General features: G+C 42.2%; 1 protein-coding gene across 1 annotated transcript in view; it reads left to right on the top strand.

Annotated features, from left to right (window-relative positions):
- Positions 1-17,670, top strand: part of LOC144203147 (partitioning defective 3 homolog B-like) — a 33,683-nt gene extending 16,013 nt beyond the window's left edge. Inside the window, exons 13-18 of the mRNA XM_077726452.1 lie at positions 431-635; positions 7,435-7,530; positions 7,590-7,856; positions 10,022-10,136; positions 14,677-14,744; positions 17,291-17,670. Of these exons, the coding sequence (XP_077582578.1) occupies positions 431-635; positions 7,435-7,530; positions 7,590-7,856; positions 10,022-10,136; positions 14,677-14,744; positions 17,291-17,480 (941 nt within the window). The 3' untranslated portion in view covers positions 17,481-17,670. The remainder of the gene's footprint in view (positions 1-430; positions 636-7,434; positions 7,531-7,589; positions 7,857-10,021; positions 10,137-14,676; positions 14,745-17,290) is intronic.
- The last annotated feature ends 560 nt before the right edge of the window (positions 17,671-18,230 follow it).

Here is an 18,230-nt window from a genome sequence, read left to right as displayed (position 1 = left end):
AATAGAAATTGATAGAAACAAAGATAAATTCAATTAAATGTATATTTAGAAAAAATAAAATAAAAAATAAATAAATAAATAGAAATAATTACAAAATAATTACAATAAATTACAATAAATAATACATTACCATGAACTACAATAATTTTGAAATAAATTAAAATAAACTACAATAAATGTTAAATAAATTACGAGAAATTACGAGAAATCATAATAAATTACAATTAATTTAAAATGCATTAAAATACATTAAAATACATTAAAATGCATTAAAATTCATTAAAATTCATTAAAATTCATTACAATTCATTACAATTCATTACAATTCATTAAAATACATTAGAATACATTAGAATAATTTAAAATCAATACAAAAATGCCGGCATTTATTCCACTTTCGACCATAACATGGCAATGTCGTGTCTTGTAGATGACGACGACGAGCGTTCTGAGGCGAGTTCCGGGCGCGAGACGCCGGCCAGCGGCTCCTCCCGTCAAGACTTGGACGTGGTGGACGTGGAGGACGGCAAGAAGACGACAAAGTCGGCCAACGGCAGGAAGCGGGAGAAAAAGAGCAAAGCCAAGAAGAAGAGCGAGGACGAAAAGAGCAGGAAGAAAGGATTTGGCCTCCTGAGGTAAGACACAAAATATTCCATTAAAATAATGGTTCTTTATTGGCGGGTGCCCCATCCAAAATGGCCGCCAGCTATGCGCGTCAGTGAAAAAAACCTATAGGAGGTTTAGCGCTGAAACTAACAAATGCTTTGACATTGATAAAATACTTGGTTATGACTTTTAATGGGGATTTTTTTCTTAGTTTTGATGGGAAATCTGACCCTACCAACATGGCCGCCCTCAGGCCTGATTGATAGGGGATGTGAAAGTTACTGTCGTCAATGGATGTCCAATCCAACAGATTGTGTTATTTTGGGGTAATTGGCAGGTCACTTCCGGTTCATTTTTGGGTAATTGGCAGGTCACTTCCTGTTTGTTCATTTTGAGCAACTAATGGGTCACTTCCTGTTCGTTTTGGATAATTGTCAGGTCACTTCTGGTTCGTTTTGGGTAATTGGAAGGACACTTTCAGTTAATTATTGGGCAATTGAGAAGTCACTTCCTGTTTGTTTTAGGTAATTTAAAGATAACTTCCTGTTCATTTTGGGTAATTGTCAGGTCTCTTCCTGTAAATCTTGGCAAGTGACTTCCCATTTCATTTTGGGTAATTGACAGGTCACTTCCTGTTTTTTTGTTGTTGTTGTAATTGACAGGTCACTTCCTGTACATTTTTGGGTAATTGACAGGGGATTTCCTGTGCATTTTGGGTAATTGACAAGTGAATTCTTGTATGTTTGTTTTGGGTATTTTACAAGTCACTTCCTGTACATTTTTGGGTAATTGGCACGGGACTTCTCGTTTGTGTTGGGTCATTGCCTGGTCACTTCCTTATCGCTTTAGGTAATTGGTAGATCACTTCCTGTTCATTTTGGGTAATTGACAGGGGCTTTCCTGTATGTGTTGGGTAATTGGCAGGTCACTTCCTGTTTGTTCTTTTTGAGCAAGTGTATTTGTGCATAAGGCTATCTCCTCGCTAGCAATCCAAGGAGTCGAGTGACAAGGGCCGTGGGCTAGCCCCTCCCCCCTTCTCCCCTCCCCCTTCCGCCGAGGGCAACGTATCACGGGTTTATCTGCTCCGTGCGGCCATCTTGATTGCGGCGCTCCCAATCCCTCCCTCCCCCGCCCGGCGAGCCGCCCTTATCTTGCGGCCGCCGGTGACACGGCGCATATTCAATTAGCGTGTGGCGTACGCGTGGCACACACTGACGCCGGATAATGGGGGGGGGGAACGTGTGAGCGTGTAAACACCGGGGGCCAAGGGACGCACGCCCACCCGCCATCTTTGGCTTTTGAAACGGAGCCCCGTGTCCAATCGTGGCGTCCAGTCAATCGGCTATTAGGGGGTTAATCGAAAGGAGAAAATGTTGATGAGGTCAAGTTTTTTTCTTGATTTTGGATCAATTCTTGTCGATATTTGGGCACTTCCTGTTCATATGGAGGAATTATAGGTCACTTCCTGTTTTTGTAGCCATTTTTAGGGCCCTTCCAGTTGATTTTACCAGATTGCAGGTCACTTCCTGTACATTTTGGGCAATTGGCAAGTCACTTTCTGTTTTGTTTTGGGTAATGGGCAGGTCACTTCCTGTTCATTTTGGGTCATTTATCTCTCACTTCCTGTTCGTTTTTGGGCAATTGGCAAGTCACTTCCTCTTTGTTTTTGGGTAATTGGAAGGTCACTTCCAGTTTGTTTTTGGGTAATTGGAAAGTCACTTCCTGTTCGTTTTTTGGCAATTGGCAAGTCACTTCCTCTTAATTTTGGATCATTGGCAGGTCACTTCCTGATAATTTTGGATTATTGGCAAGTCACTTCCTGTTCGTTTTGAGTAATTGTAAAGTCAATTCCTGTTCATTTTGGGTAATTAACAGGTCACTTCCTGTTCATTTAGGGTAATTGACAAGTCACTTCCTGTTAATTTTGGGGAATTTACAGGGTACTTCCTGTTTGTTCATTTTGAACAACTAACAGGTCACTTCCTGTTCATTCATTTTGAGCTACTGAAAGATCACTTCCTGTCCATTTTGACCCATTTTTAGGTCACTTGCTGTACCACAACCAACAAATCCCACACCAGCCTGAGTTTGAGTGTTTACAAAGATGAAACGCCAGCTCATTTACGCGGCGTAGCGCGCTAGGATTAGCTTGATTAGCTTGATCCAACACGTCGCCGTCAGTCAAGACGGATGTGGCAGGCGACTCACCACCACCTCGGATTCGAACGCCGTCGGGGCGCCGTGGCAAATCCCGACTAGCGCTCGACACATCCCCGCTCGCCACTTTGGACTCTCCGCTGTTTAGACTCCGCCCCCACGCCATGTCACGGCCGCCAAAGCCGGCGCCGTTTACAAATCGGCGCGACGCGGGGCCAAAGCCCGTTAGCACGCCTCCGCCACGTCACCCCCGCGTCCCTTTTCCCGCGTTTGAAAATGAGACGGGGTGGCAAGCCAATTAGGCGTCTCGGTTCCGCTTTGGCGGTATCGCCGAGCGCCAGCAAGACATCCTTTCCACGCCACCTCGTTGTCGACGGCGACGGGGAACGCCGCCAGATGATTTGGATTAGCGCGCTTAGCTTCAGCCTCACCGCTTAGCTTTTGCTCGGATCAAAAAGAGCAGAAAATGTCATCTTTTGAGCTTGGAAGATGACATTTCTGGAAATAGGGTGGGCGGTGCTTAGCCCCGGGGTCACTTCCTGTAAATGTCGCCTCATTTCCTGTAAATATTTGTGGATTAAATCATTCGGAATTAACCCGGGAGGGCTCTAAATTTATCAGGGAGTATGTTTTCGACAATAGGCAGGAAATGATCTAAAATGGACAGGAAGTTACCCATGAATGCATCGACAGACAGGAAGTGACCAGTGTGTTCTAAAATCAACAGGAAGTGGCCTGTAAGTGTCTTAAATTCAACAGGAAGTAATTGACAAACAGGAAGTGACCCGGTAATAGCCGTAAATCAACAGGAAGTGACTCTTTGAAGTAGCCCAAAATCAACCGGAAGTGACCCAGAAATATACCCAAAATCAAGAGGAAGTGACCTGGAAATATCCAAAAATCAACAGGAAGTGACCCTGAAATAGCCCAAAATCACTAGGAAGTGACCAAAGATTAAATAGCCCAAAATCAACCAGAAGTGACCCGGAAATATACCCAAAATCAAGAGGAAGTGACCTGAAAATAACCCAAAATAAACAGGAAGTGACCCGGAAATATACCCAAAATCAAGAGGAAGTGACCTGAAAATAACCCAAAATAAACAGGAAGTGACCCGGAAATATACCCAAAATCAAGCGGAAGTGACCTGAAAATAACCCAAAATCACTAGGAAGTGACCCAGTATTAAATAGCCCAAAATCAACTGGAAGTGACTCTTTGAAATAGCCCAAAATCAACAGGAAGTGACCCAAAAATAACCTAAAATCAACATGAAGGGATTATCAAACCGGAAATTAACCAACACATACAAAATTATATAATCAAATTTTTTAAAATAATAACACGACGGCCCAGTGGTTGAGTGGTTATCACTTTGGCCTGACGGTGGAAGACCTGGGTTCAAATCCAAGTCCAAGTGATCCACCTGTCTGGAGTTTACTTCTTTTCTTGGTTTCCAAAGACATGCATGCTATGCTAATGTAGCACTCTCAATTCCCCTTAGCAACAAGCTACTTTGTCAAATCGTGCCCTCTGATTGGCCCCCATTTCAGTTTATCCCCCGTCTTTGGCCTAAAGTCAGCTGGGATAGTCACCGGCACCCCCCGCGAACCTACTGAATGAAAACCTTATTGAAGATATTCAGAAAATGGGATGAAATGACAAAATAACACGCTAACCGCTACCAAGTTACACACGTTTACGCCGTTGTATGTCTTTGATCCGCCATCTTGCCTGGCGAGCTAACGCTAGACGTGGCGCTACACGTAGCGCTAGGCGTCTTTAAGAGCCTATTAGCATTGGTCTTTTATGAAATATACATTAAGCGCTTTGCTCTCTAGCGGATTAGCAAGCGCTAACGCCCCCCCCCCCCCCCCCTCTCGCTATTCATTCTTTTATCCACCTTATGAATTGTTGATGATAAAGCGCTTCTTTAACGACCTAGCGCCGGGCTAGCTAGCTACGTTTACCTTTGCTTCTCAACCGCTTATCCTCTTAAGGGTTGCCAGGGGTGCTGGAGCCTCTCCTAATTAGGTAAGGACCCCCCAAATCCAGCCAATTAGAGGTCAAACTTGTTATGTAGACCACTTATTTCTCATTAATTATTAATTTCATATTATTGTTATTATTTTCTCATTGTTGTTATTTGTGCTCTGCATGGTGAAGTGTAAATAGCTAAAAAATCAACAGGAAGTGACCTGATATGTGCAGGAAGTTACTGTATATAGCCCAAAATGAACAGGAAGTGATCATGTTAATAGGATGTAACCTGGAAAGGAAGTCAAGACATCAGAAAGTAACCCAATATGTACAGGAAGCGATCTCTTCAACAGGAAGTGACCTGGAATTGAAGCCACGTCAACAGGAAGTGACCCAATATATACAGGAAATCACTGTTTGTAGCCCAAAATGAACAGAAAGTGATAAAAAAATAGCAATGACTTGTAATTAAAGCCAAGTCAACAGGAAATGACCCAATATGTACAGGAAATGACGGAACATGTACAGGAAGTGACTGAATATATGCCAAAATGAACAGAAAGTGACCAAATCAATAGGAAATTACCCAGAATTGAAGGTATATCAACAGGAAGTGACATGATTTGTACAGGAAGTAACTGTATATAGCCCATAAATGTACAGGAAGTGATGAAATCAACAGGAAGTGACCCAGAATTGAAGCTAAATCAACAAAAACTCCTTTAAACGTATTAATCCCACTGAGAGTCACACGATTGGACGCCAAGACCTGTCAATTAAGTCTTTAAGAAAAATGCTAACGCTAATATAAACCCAAATTGCGGCCTAATAAATTAAAGATGTGTAAACCAGACTAATGGCTTGAATAGTTAAAGAAGAGGAGACCCAAAAAAAAGCAGCAGCTGGGTGAGAACAAAAAGATTAGCGAGGTTGCTATAGCATTTGTGCACTTGAGCAACCAAGCACAACGCTTATCTGGCTAATTAGATTGCTCGCTACTTATTTTCAGAGGTGCGCGAGGGGGCTATATCGGTGGAAATTTCTGTAAAAATTAAAAAAGTAAAAAGATTAACACTAATAGAACTTATTCTCATACGATTAGAAGTTGATTTCAGGTAGAAAATGTCAGAGATCTCCCTAAAAATGTCCATGCTAGGCTAGGCTAGGCTAAATTGAATATATCTGAATGCCTATATTGTCATTATACAGCTATAATGACATTTAATCTGTTCATTTTGGGGTGTATAGTCACTTCCTGTTCATATTGGGTCATTTCCTGTTGACTTGACTTTTTTTCCAGGTCACTTCCTTATTTTACTTGATCACTTCCTGTTCATTTTTTAGCTATTTACTGGGATTTCCTTCACAAAAAAATACTTTTATCATTTTTATTTATTTAATATTTCATTTTAAATGATGTTTATTGTGATATACATTCCCAGTTTTGTGTAAAATGTTCATTCATTTTTCATTTCTGTTCAATAATGTACTTATTTCCCAAATAATGTTGACATTTCTTTCTCAATCTATTACGTTGTATTAATTATTTTTAATTTAGTCATATTTTGCAAGTACGTCTCACTTTCTTTTGAACTTCCTGTCTAATATCTGGAAATCTGTTTCTAAAATAACGGCCGCGTTAAAGACAAAGATGATTGCAAGCCCCGCCCCCTCATTATATTTCCCTTTCTTCCTAATGAATGCAGCTATAATGAGTCCAACTGTGGACCTCTGCCCCCTCGCTACGCTAATTAAGGCGCTAGCTTAGCGCCTCTCCAAAGAGGAACACAAAGACAATGTTTAATCGATGGGGGTGCTTAAGCTCAAAAGATTTTTGGCTCTCTTATTAGCAACGTGAAAATCTAATTTATCTTATATAGCATTTAGAAAATAGCACATTTAGAATTCAAGTTTGGTTATTTATTGGTTTAGTTTTACCTTTTTATAGTTAGCTAGCTAGCTAGTGAGCACATGTTGACGAAATGGCGGCAAGAAAATACATGATCTTGTGTTTGGAGATATTTTTTGGAGTGGGTGGAGTCAATTGGGGTATATTCAGTCACTTCCTGTTCATTTTGGGCTTTATATGGTGACTTCCTGTTGACTTTGCTTTAATTCCAGGTCACTTCCTATTGTTTTGATCACTTCCTGTTCATTTTGGTGTATATTTAGTCACTTCCTGTACATGTTGGGTCACTTCCTATTGATTTGATCACTTCCTGTTCATTTTGGTGTATATTCAGTGACTTCCTGTACATGTTGGGTAACTTCCTGTCGACTCATTAATTCCAGGTCACTTGCCTTTGTATTCACTTTAATTCTAGATCACTTTCTATTGTTTTGATTACTTCCTGTTCATTTTGGGCTATATAAAGTGACTTCCTGTAAATGCTGGGTCACTTCCTGTTCATATTGGGTCATTTCCTGTTGACTTGGCTTCAATTCCAGGTCATTTTCCATTGATTTGTATCACTTCCTGTTCATTTTGTGCTAAATACAGTGACTTCCTGTACATGTTGGGTCACTTCTAGTGAACAGCTAGCTACCTAGCTAGCTAGCATACACATGTTGACAAAACGGCAACAAGTGAAAAGTATGCTAATGAGTAGATAGTATGCTAGCAGTTTGACATCTCGCTATTTCCCGAATCGTCATGAGATATCTCAGCAGTGATGTCACTTCCTGTCGCAGATTCGGCAAGAAGAAAGAGGCCTCCAAGATGACCAAACAAAACATGGACGCCTTCCCAGAGGAGGAAGTGGACGGCTTCCTCGACGACAGGGACCGGTAAGGACCGACGGCGTGACGACCAATCACGTGGCCATACCTGTGTTTGTCCCCGACAGAGACGATCCACGCTACGCCCGCGTGGAGGCCGGCCCACGCCACGCTTTGACAGACTCGGGCCCGCGATCCCTGCCCAATCTGCGGGAGGAGCAACGGGAACCCAACTACGCCCAGATCGAGCATTTCCGGCAACCCGATTCGCTGCCGCCCATTGGTCGAGACGCCTCCCCCGGGAAGGGGCGGAGCCGGACGCGTCGAGCCGCCGCCCCCGACGATTTGGAGGCGTTGTACGCCAAGGTCAACAAGTCCAGGCAACCGGTGGAAAGGTGAGGGCAAGACTTACTCTTCATTTTGGGTCACTTCCTGTTGATTTTGGGGGGGTCAATCTTGATATGAGGTCACTTACTGTTGATTTTGGGCGGTCAATGTTAATTGTGGATCACTTTCTGTTGATTTTGGGTCACTTCCGGTTGATTTGGGCGGTAAATTTTGATACTCGGTCACTTCCTGTTGATTTTGGGCTGTCGATCTTAATTTTGGGTAACTTCCTGTTGATTTTGGGTAACTTCCTGTTGATTTTGGGTAACTTCCTGTTGATTTTGGGTAACTTCCTGTTGATTCTGGGTGGTCAATCTTAATATTGGGTCACTTCCTGTTGATTTTTTGAGTGGTCAGTCAACATTCTCTAGTAATTTTGGGTCACTTCCTGTGGATTTTGGGTGGTCAAATTGATTTTGGGTCACTTCCTGTTGATTTTTGGCGGTCAATTTACATTTCCTCTTAATTTTGGGCCACTTCCTGTTGGTTTTGGATGTCGGTAAACACTTCCTCTTAATTTTGGGTCACTTCCTGTGGAATCTGGGTGGTTGGTTAATATTTCCTCTTAAATTTGGATCACTTCCTGTTGATTTTGAGTGGTTGGTCAACACTTTCTCTTAATTTTGGGTCACTTTCTTTTGATTTTTGGCTGTCGGTCAGCACTTCCTCTTAAATTTGGATCACTTCCTGTTGAATTTTCACGATAAATATCTGCGCAAATGTTAGCTAGCTAGCTGTTAAGATTGGTATTATGACAAAACAATTAGAGTTTGTAGGATGAGAGTGCCGGCTCGTCTTGTCCAAATGTTTTTGAAGGCTAATCATCCTTGGGTATAGCACCCCCCCCCCCCCCTTCCACCACATCTCTCATCCTGTCAAAAAATGGCAGACTCGCCATGTCGTCGTCCGCCTATTTTACCGTGGGGACATTTTCATTAGCGTGTGGGGATGGCAGGTGCGCGCACGTTGACGGGCGTCACGTTTGATTAGCGCGGCGCCGGATTGTGACCTGTAGCTGGAAAAGGTTAGCCACGCTTGTCAAAGGGAATTAAGGAGGACGAATTAAGAGACGCCGCCTCAAAGATTAAAGACGTTTTGGTAAAGGAAGAGAAAAAGTTGACACAAGACAGGAAATCCTTTGAAAAAAAGTTGTTGTGGGGGTTTAGCTAGCGTTATGGTGTGTGTTTTTATGCTAGCGTTACCGTATGTGTTCATGCAAGTGTTGCCCTATGGTTTAATGCTAGCTTGACAGTGCCTTTTTAGGCTTACCGTATGTGTTCATGTTAGCGTTACCATATGCTTTTATGCCAGTGTTGCCCTATGCGTTCATGCTAGTGTTATCTATGTGTTCATGCTAGCGTCACTGTTTGCTTTCATGCTAGTGTTACCATGTGTTTTTATGCTAGCGTCTAAGTATGCTTTCATGCTAGCGTTGCCCTATGTTTTTATGCTACTGTTACCGTGTGTTCATGCTAGCGTTACTGTGTGTTTTCATGTTGGCTTTAAAGTATGCTTACATGCTAGCATTACTGTGTTTTCATGCTAGCATAAGCACACAGTAATGTTAGCGTGTTTTCATGCTAGCATTAGTGTGTTTTTATGCTACTGTTGCCATATGTTTTCATGCTAGAGTTACCGTGTGTGTTTATGCTAGCGTTAGCATGTTCATGCTAGCGGTACTGTGTTTTCATGATAGCATTAGGGTGCTTTCATCCTAGCGTTGTCCTATGGTTTTATGCTAGTCTCACAGTGCGTTTTTCTGCTGGCGTTACCGTATGTGTTCATGCTAGCATTACCGTATGTGTTCATTTTAGCATTACCATATGTTATTCCTGATAGCATTACCGTGTGTGTTCCAGCTAGCGCTACTGTATGCCTTCATACTAGCTTTACCGTGTGTATGTTCTAGCTAGCATTATCAAATGTGTTCATGCTAGCAAATGCCCTATGTTTTATGCTAGTGTCCGTGTGTTTTCATGCTAGCATTACCTTGTTTTCATGCTAGAGTTGCCGTATGCGTTCATGCTAGCGTTACCGGGTTTTCATGTTACGTTACCATATGCGTTCATGTTAGCGTCAGTGTTTTTTCATGTTAGCATTAGCGTGTTTTCATGCTAGCGTTTTCTGGCTCAATTTCCTCACATGGCTAACGCTACATTCCAATTCTCGACAGTGACGGACAGCCAATAGCGACGCGGCGGGATTACCCTCCCCCATCCCGGGCCGCCCCCGCCTACGAAGAACTGGACGCTGCGACCCGTCGCTTCCCGGACGACGACCCGCATCGGGTGAGTTCGATTCCCTCTCATTTATTTGCTTTCAATATGAATATGAATTTTTCTACGGCCATATTGCAAAAAAATCAGCGATAAAAATGAATAATCTTCCCATTGTGCGCAGCCGCCATGTTTTTTGTCCAAAGGAGTAGGTCACCTTTCTAACCATGACCATTTGAGGCGTCTTTAAAGAAATGTCAACCGTCCGTCTCTTGGTGGCGCCGACGCCAATTAAGCCCGGCCAAGAAGTGGCCTAGTGGTTGACTTTTCCGCACTGACGACATTGAACCTGGTGTCAAACGTCAGTCGGGGTTTCACCAAAAACACACTGGAGCAATTACGAGTTGAAAACTCCACTTAACGAGTGTCGTTAAAGTCGCTAAAATCCATATTGGATGGACAGGGAGGGACGGGACAATGGATTGGAGCTCCTGTGTTGCTATTAGCATTGAGTTTGGGTCACTTCCTGTGGATTGGGGGCGTTTTGGGCCATTTCCTGTTAATTTTGGATCCTATCCTGTTGATTTCCGGGCATTCTGGGCCACTTCCTGTCCATTTTAGATCATATCCTGTTGATTTGGGGCATTCTTGGGTAATTTCCTGTCCATTTTGGATCATATCCTGTTGCTTTTCAGGAATTCTGGGGCAACTTCCTGTCAATTTTGAGTCACTGATTATTTAGGGGTGTTCTGGGGCCACTTCCTGTCCAATTTAGGTCATATACTGTTGATTTCTTTAGCCTTCCGGGGCAACTTCCTGTCCCTTTTGGGTCACGGATGATTTGGGGCCATTTCCTGTCCATTTTGGATCATATCCTGTTGATTTTCAGGCATTCTGGGCCACTTGCTGTCCATTTTAGTTCACTTTCTGATAATTTGGGGCATTCTGGGCCACTTCCTGTCCATTTTGGATTATATCCTGTTAATTTTCGGGCATTTGGAGGCCACTTCCTGTCAATTTTGGGTCACTGATTATTTAGGTGTGTTCTGTGGCCACTTCCTGTCATATCCTGTTGATTTTAAATCATTTCCAGCTCACTTCCTCTTCATTGATCCCTTCCTCTCAATTTCCGGGTCACTTCCTGTTAATTTTTGCATCACTTCCTCTCGATTCTAGACAGCTATTTATTGATTTTTAGCATGTTTCCAAACCTTTTACTTTTTTCACATTTTTTATCAATTTAAAAATAATAAATAGTGAAAAAAGATCACAATGTAGAGAATTTGCGATAATCAAGGGATTACTGTCCATAAATAGTAACTTTAAAGTCAAAATAGCCCATATTTTTTTACCCAAAAACAATGGTCTAAATGAGCTCATTCATTTCTTAGCTAGCCCCGCCCACAAACCCAAAACCTCAAACATCTTTCTTTCCGAGCAACAGAATAACTTTTGCGACATTTCAAAGCCTCCCCGGCGACCGACCCGGCGACCGACCGGCCTGTTCTCGCCACGCCGCAAACACACGGCACCCCCGTCCCACGCCCGCGCGCGCACGCTTTGCGGCCGGAGACGTGGCTAAATCAGGTGAAGACCCGCCCCCTCCCCGACCAGACCGCAAGACGCGACCCGTCACCCTCGCCCTTTTACACGTGTGCGCGGCGCTAATGAAAGGGCAGCTAGCGTAGCGACGGGCGGGGCGGCCATTCGGGCTCGGCTAATTACACAGGGACCAAGCGTCCGTCCGTCTGTCCGTCAAACCCAAAATAACCCCCGCCACCAGCTGCCGACTAACGGGCCACGTCGCCTTTCTTCGGCGAGAAAAACCAGACCGGGTGACCAGTCCTCCGTCGACCTATCAGGTCAAAAAGAGAGGAAAAAATCGGATTAAGGCAATATTTAGCAAATGGAAATGGAGAGGAAGTGACTCGGAAATGACCCAAAAGTAACAGGAAGTGACCAAATGATCGGGAGGTGAGCTGGAAATGTATAAAATCAACAGGATATGATCCAAAATTGTCAAGAAGTGGCCCAGAATCCCCCAAAATGGACAGGAAGTAGTCCAGTGTCAGGTTTAGAACCATATACATTCAATAATTCGGATCAGAGGTAGCACACGCAGAGTCGGCTTGATGAGATTTTCAAAGACATCAGCTGAGGGAGGGGTCGGGAGGTGCCAGCGCTTGGAGACGAGTCCATCTCCTTGCCTGACCAGTTCCAATCCCTACCTACCTCCAACAGAGTAGCCCCTTTTATTAACAAAGGGTCATGTGACCTAGGTACAAACTTAAGGCGGGACGAAGTGACACAAAGAAATGGGCGTGTCTTAGTAAATGACATGCCCCTAACTCAAAGGTGTTATGAAGGAAGTTTCCACTGGGTCATGCAACATTCTATTCTAGTTACTACACTATATAAACCAAAAGACATAATAATAAGCATAAAATACATTCATACTTCACATCCAGAATGTCCAAAAATCAACAAGTGGCCCAGAGTGTCCAAAAAATCAACAGGATATGATCTAAAATGGACAGGAAGTGGCCCAGATTTTTTGAAAATCAACAGGAAGTGGCACAGAATTCTTGAAAATCAACAGGATATGATCCAAAATCAACAGGAAGAGACCCAGAATGTCCAAAAATCAACAGGAAGTAGCCCACAATGCCCAAAAATCAACATGATATGATTTAAATTGGACAGGAAGTGGCCCAGAACACCCCAAAATTAACAGGAAGTGGCCCAGAATGCCCCGAATGCCCAAAAATCAACAGGATATGATCTCCCTGTTAATTTTCGGGCATTTTAGGCCACTTCCTGTCCATTTTGGATGATTTACTATTGATTTTCAGGCATTCTGTGCCACTTCCTGTCCCTTTTTAATCATATCCTGTTGATTTTGGGGCATTCTGGGGCAATTTGCTGGCCATTTCGGGTCACCTGGATTTGAACCCAGTACCCCAGAGCCGTGAAACCGACACGCCAACCACTCGAGTCACCGCGCCGCCCTAAATCTGAACATAATATTGCATCATGATGAAACAAAAACTCATAATGTTCCTTATTATAAGAAGCCATTCCGAAACATAATATTACTGGATTAAAAAAAGTCGAGTCCTGCATTGTAAGACCACCAAAATAAAACAAAAATAAAACAAATCACGTCATAACGGGTCTTAAAAAGTCACCAAATTGCGAGAATAAAGTCAGACGTAACATTATGGGATTAAAGTAGAAAGTCCTAAATTGTCAGATGTACGAACCTCCCCCTCCCAAAATAGGCTCCTCCCATCCGTCGGGATTGGACGTCTCGCTAATTAGCATTTGGCCAGACATGGTGCTAATGAGGCCTTTTTTTCGGGCTCTAACTCGACGTCAAAACATTTCCAATCGCCCCCCCCCCCCCCCCCCCCCTTCTATTAGGCTCCGCCCCCCTCGCCTCTCGGAATTTCATTTCCCGAAGACGACAGCTGCTCGCGTCTCGGTCTCAAAAAAAAAAGAAAGAAGACACACACTCTCTCTCTCTCTCTCTCTAATTTAGCCAAAATTGGAAAAAGCAGTTAGTTGGCCAAAGTGAATTAGAGGCCCACCATTGTTCTTGGCTTTCTTGGCTTTCTTTCTTTGCCCGGCAACAACCCAAAAAATAAAGCAGAAGGTGGATTCTGATTCGCTGCTGGGAAGCTTGCTTACATTCATTCAGTCAACATGTATAAAAGTTGTTGTTTTTTTTCCTAAGATTAGTATGAGAATCAAGTTTTGTAGATTTAGTTTTTACATCTTTTGGTGCAAATTTATTTAAAAAAAATATTTATATTTATCTAATTTTTGAAAAACTTATTTATCTAATTAAATATATATATATTTAACTAATTTAAAGAATTTAATTACAATTATTTATTTAATTCAAAAATATATTTATATTTATCTCATTTAAAAAAATATATAAAGATTATCTAATTTTTAAAAATACATATTTATCTAATTTTTAATAATACATATTTATCTAATTTAAAATAATACATATTTATCTAATTTGGAAAAATACATGTTTATCTAATTTGACCAATATATATTTATCTATTTTTTTATATTTATTTAATTACAAAATATATATATATATATTTATCTAACTTAAAAACAAAAAAAACTAATATTTATGTAATTTAAAAATATATATATTTATCTAGTTTAAATAAATATATATTTATCTAATTTTAAACATATTTATCTAATTAAAAAAATTAAAACAAATATCTATCTAATTAAAAAAAATCAAATTTAAAAAAAAAATATATAAAATGTAAAAAAAATAATAGATATAATAATAATGCCAGAATGTAGAATGTACATAAATTAGCCTGTTAGCTAGTAGCTAAAGCTCCTAAATGGATCCAAAGTAGCTTGCTAGCTAGTAGCTAAGCGTCCAAAGCTTCAAGTTTTTGTTTGAAAAATACAATTTAACACCAAATTTTTCCCCCTAAAGTGGGCGGGGCTAGAGGCGAAGGAACCCAATCGCTGCCGCCTTCCCACTTGAAATAAATTGGACGGTGATACTCAAATTATGTTTTTAAACGGCGTTACGGGCTAACTCCCTCTTCCTTTTTCCTCACAGGTGTTCGCCAGGGGTGCCGAATCCCGAGCTCACCACCTGTATGAAGAATTGGACCGACCACACGCCGGGTAAGACGCGGAAAAACTCGATTTACCAGGTGAAAATATGGAAATTTTGAATAGAGATGTGGTCAATCGAATACGACTCGACGGTCCGGCGCCGCGGGTTAGAATCCCGCAGATAAATGTCGGTGTGGCTAGCGGCCAGTGAGGCCCGGCTAATCCGCTTTGGAGCGGCTAATTAAATCTGAGGAGCGTCCACTCGTCCCCGAGGGGTGTCGTTGGGGTCTCGTGGGGTGGAAGCCCCGCCCCCTTTTTTTGAGGCGCTCTCCCGGCAAATTAGGAAAGGTAAACGGGTTTGGCTCATCGGTGCCGGCTGGCCGCCTGGATGGATTTGACATTAGTGGCGCGCCGTTGACTGAGGGAGGGCGACCAGTCATTTCACGGACTGACGGTTTGTCTCTTGTGAAAAAAGAAGTGGAGGCTTTTTTTTGGGGGGGGGGGAAACGTACCTTTTGCTTGAAAATGGACGTTTTGTGTCGTCAATGGTAGACTAAAACAATGGGATTATGGGTTAGAAAAAGGGTGGAATATTTTAGGGTAAAAATGTTTTTTAAAGGACAAACGGATGGGAAATTTGGGGTTTTGTTAAAGCGAAATTTAAATAGATTTTTTTTTACAATTTTTATTTTGTATTGCTCCCCCCAAAAGGTTTATGTTTTTTAATATTTTGTATTATTTATGAATATTATTTTTCCATTTTTTTATTTAAGACAAATCTAAATTATTTTTTGTTTTTAATGTTTTTTTTAATTTCATTTTCTCTATGAAATATTTTTGGGGAGTTTTTTAATTGTTTTTCATGCGATATTTTAAAAAAATGACATTAATTTTTATTAAAGATAAAACTAATTTTGTTATTTTTTAGTTAGGAAAGTAAATTTTTATTATTTCGGTTTCTCTCAAAACATTTTTTTGGGAGTTTTTTTATTTAGTTTTTCATGTGATTCTTTTTTTAACATATATATTTGTAATTATTTTTATTAATTGACATTTTGTCTAGTTTAATTGTTGTTACCATTTACATGGACTCTCCTTACTTATGTATTGCGCTAAATTGTTTATTAAATGTCCAATTGGAGCATAAAAGGTTGGACATTCCTTTGAGTCAACCTGCCAGCCTGCCACATGTCGTCTTTTGGACACACAGAGACGGAGACAGAGTGGCTGTGGTTTTTGGGCGGAGGGAGGGACCACCTGTGCCGACTGACTCTCTTTGGGTGGTCAAAAAACACACCCTCCCGTACAAATACACCTGTACTTTTGGAGTCCAAGAATATCTTTGTGGACAGCAACTCCTCCCACTAAATTCCTTCCGAGTCCACAGGTGTCCAAGCGAGGCCAAAAAAAAATGGTCATCTGGCTAAAGCGGGCCTGCCCGGTTGTTATTGGACCCGCCGTGGGAAATATTGTTGGTAAACGTTAGCTGTCAGGTTCTGTTGCGTTTCTGAATGTTAGCGCCGGCAAGATAACACTTTGATAGATGGGTAGTGCTGAGGGTAGGGTAGGGTAGGGTAGGTAGGATGGGTTGGGATTCATTCAGTGGTGTGTGGGTGGGTGGGGTATTATGTTTCGGTAGGGTAGGTAGGTGTGTTAAAGGATTAGCTAGCTAGGTAGGTATGTAGGTAGTAAGGTTAGGGTATATTGATTGGATGAGATTGAGATGAGATGGGATAGGTAGGTGGGTTGGGATTAAGAAGGTAGAAAGGTCAGTCGGTAGATAGGTGGGTAGTAAGATCAGGGTGAGTGTAGGTGAGATGAGAGTGGAAAGGTAGATGGGTTGGTATTAAGTAGGTAGGTGGCTTGGTGTATGATTAGGTCGGGTGGGTGGGTGGGGGGTGGTTGGTAGGTGGGTAGGGGGATGGGGTGGTTGGTAGGTAGGTAGGAAGGTAGCAAGGTTGGAGTAGGTAGATGAGATTGGATTGGTAGGTGAGTGGGGATTAAATGGGTAAATGGGTGGGTGACTGGGTATTTTAGCTAGGTGGATTGGAAGGTGGGTAGGGGGGTAGGGGGGTAGGTAGGTTGGTGGATGAGTGGCTAGGTAGGGATCAGGTAGGTGGGCAGGTAGGTAGTAAGGTTAGGGTATGGAGATGAGATGAGATTGGATAGGTAGGTAGGTAGGTAGGTAGGTAGAGGGTTGGTTGGTTGGTAGGTCCGGTAGGTGGTTTGGTATTAAGTAAGTGTGGGTAGGTGGGTGGGTAGGAAGTAGGATAGGTAGGTGGGTGCGTTGGTGGGTCGGTGGGCCTAGGCTTCATAGGTGGGTTGGAATTAATGGGTATGTCGGTAGAGGGATCGGTAGGTGGGATGGGATTATGTAGGTAGGTCAGGAATTTGGGTAGGGAGGTAGGTAGGAAGGGTAGGTTAGGGTGATGGTTCCATACTATAGGTAAGATGACATTGGGTAGCTTGCATGGGTGGTCAGGTGGGGTGGGTGGCTAGCTATGTCGGTAGATTCATGGGTAATGATGGATAAAAATGGATAAAAGGTCAAAGTGGCGCCCCCTACATATCATACCTTCTAACATCTTTTTTGGGGGTACGCCTCTTTCTTCCAGGAGGGACCCCGGCCAGCCTCGGCCCACCCGCCGAGACCCCCTACCCTACTCGGAGCACGAAAGAAGTCGGGCGTCGTCCTCCGACCGCCTGGGGCGCCGGCGCTACGAGACGGTGGCGGACGTCTCGCGCTACGGAGACGCCACGCCCCCCCAGACCAGGCGGAAGAACCCCGTCATCGGCGCCGTTTAACGCCCACGTCCAGGTACCGAGACGGGATTTGTTTTCTGTTCCAAAATGGCCGCCGAGTGGAGGCTGATAGCTAACATCTTGCTAGGATAGGTTTCTTTCCACTCTTGTAAAAATCCTCAGGTTTTTAAAACAACACAAACATTGGTTTTTTGAAGCTATGACCGCTTTTCTAAATTCATTCTGGGATTGGTCGCCGTTTTTTCCCGCTCCAAACAGATTGGACATCTCATAGCGTCAGAGCAGATGCTCTGATGTTGCCAACTTTTTAAAAAATGGCACTAGAAAGAGTTCTGACTTGATTTGAATGTTAGTGCATTGACTTGAATGGGAACGTAAGATCGCGGTAGCCATCTTTAATCAGGGCTAAAAGCTCTTTTTATGCGTTTTCCTTGATTTGGAAGGATTTTATTATTATTAAAAGGCCAATTTTGTGTAACTAGGAGGGCTGATTGGTGACTTGACGTTTGGTTGTTCGCTGCCAGGTTTCCTAGTTCAACAAAATTGGACTTTACTGGCAAAATGAGACAATGGTGTACAGAAATAGCATGCAATGTTTTGAATAAAGTGTACCAATTTTGATTCATTTAATATTTTAAATAATTGGACTCAGAATGCAACTTAATTAAGCCATTTTTAATACATTTTACATTAAATTTAATTATTAAGAAACCATTCTTTAAATAAAAAAATGAAATGAAAAAAATCATAAATTGTATTTATCTGTTTATTATGTACTTAAAATAGAAATTA

This window comes from Stigmatopora nigra, chromosome 1 (assembly GCF_051989575.1).
Source record: "Stigmatopora nigra isolate UIUO_SnigA chromosome 1, RoL_Snig_1.1, whole genome shotgun sequence".
NCBI classification, from domain to species: Eukaryota; Metazoa; Chordata; class Actinopteri; order Syngnathiformes; family Syngnathidae; genus Stigmatopora; species Stigmatopora nigra.
This window is presented reverse-complemented; position numbering and strand designations above follow the sequence as displayed.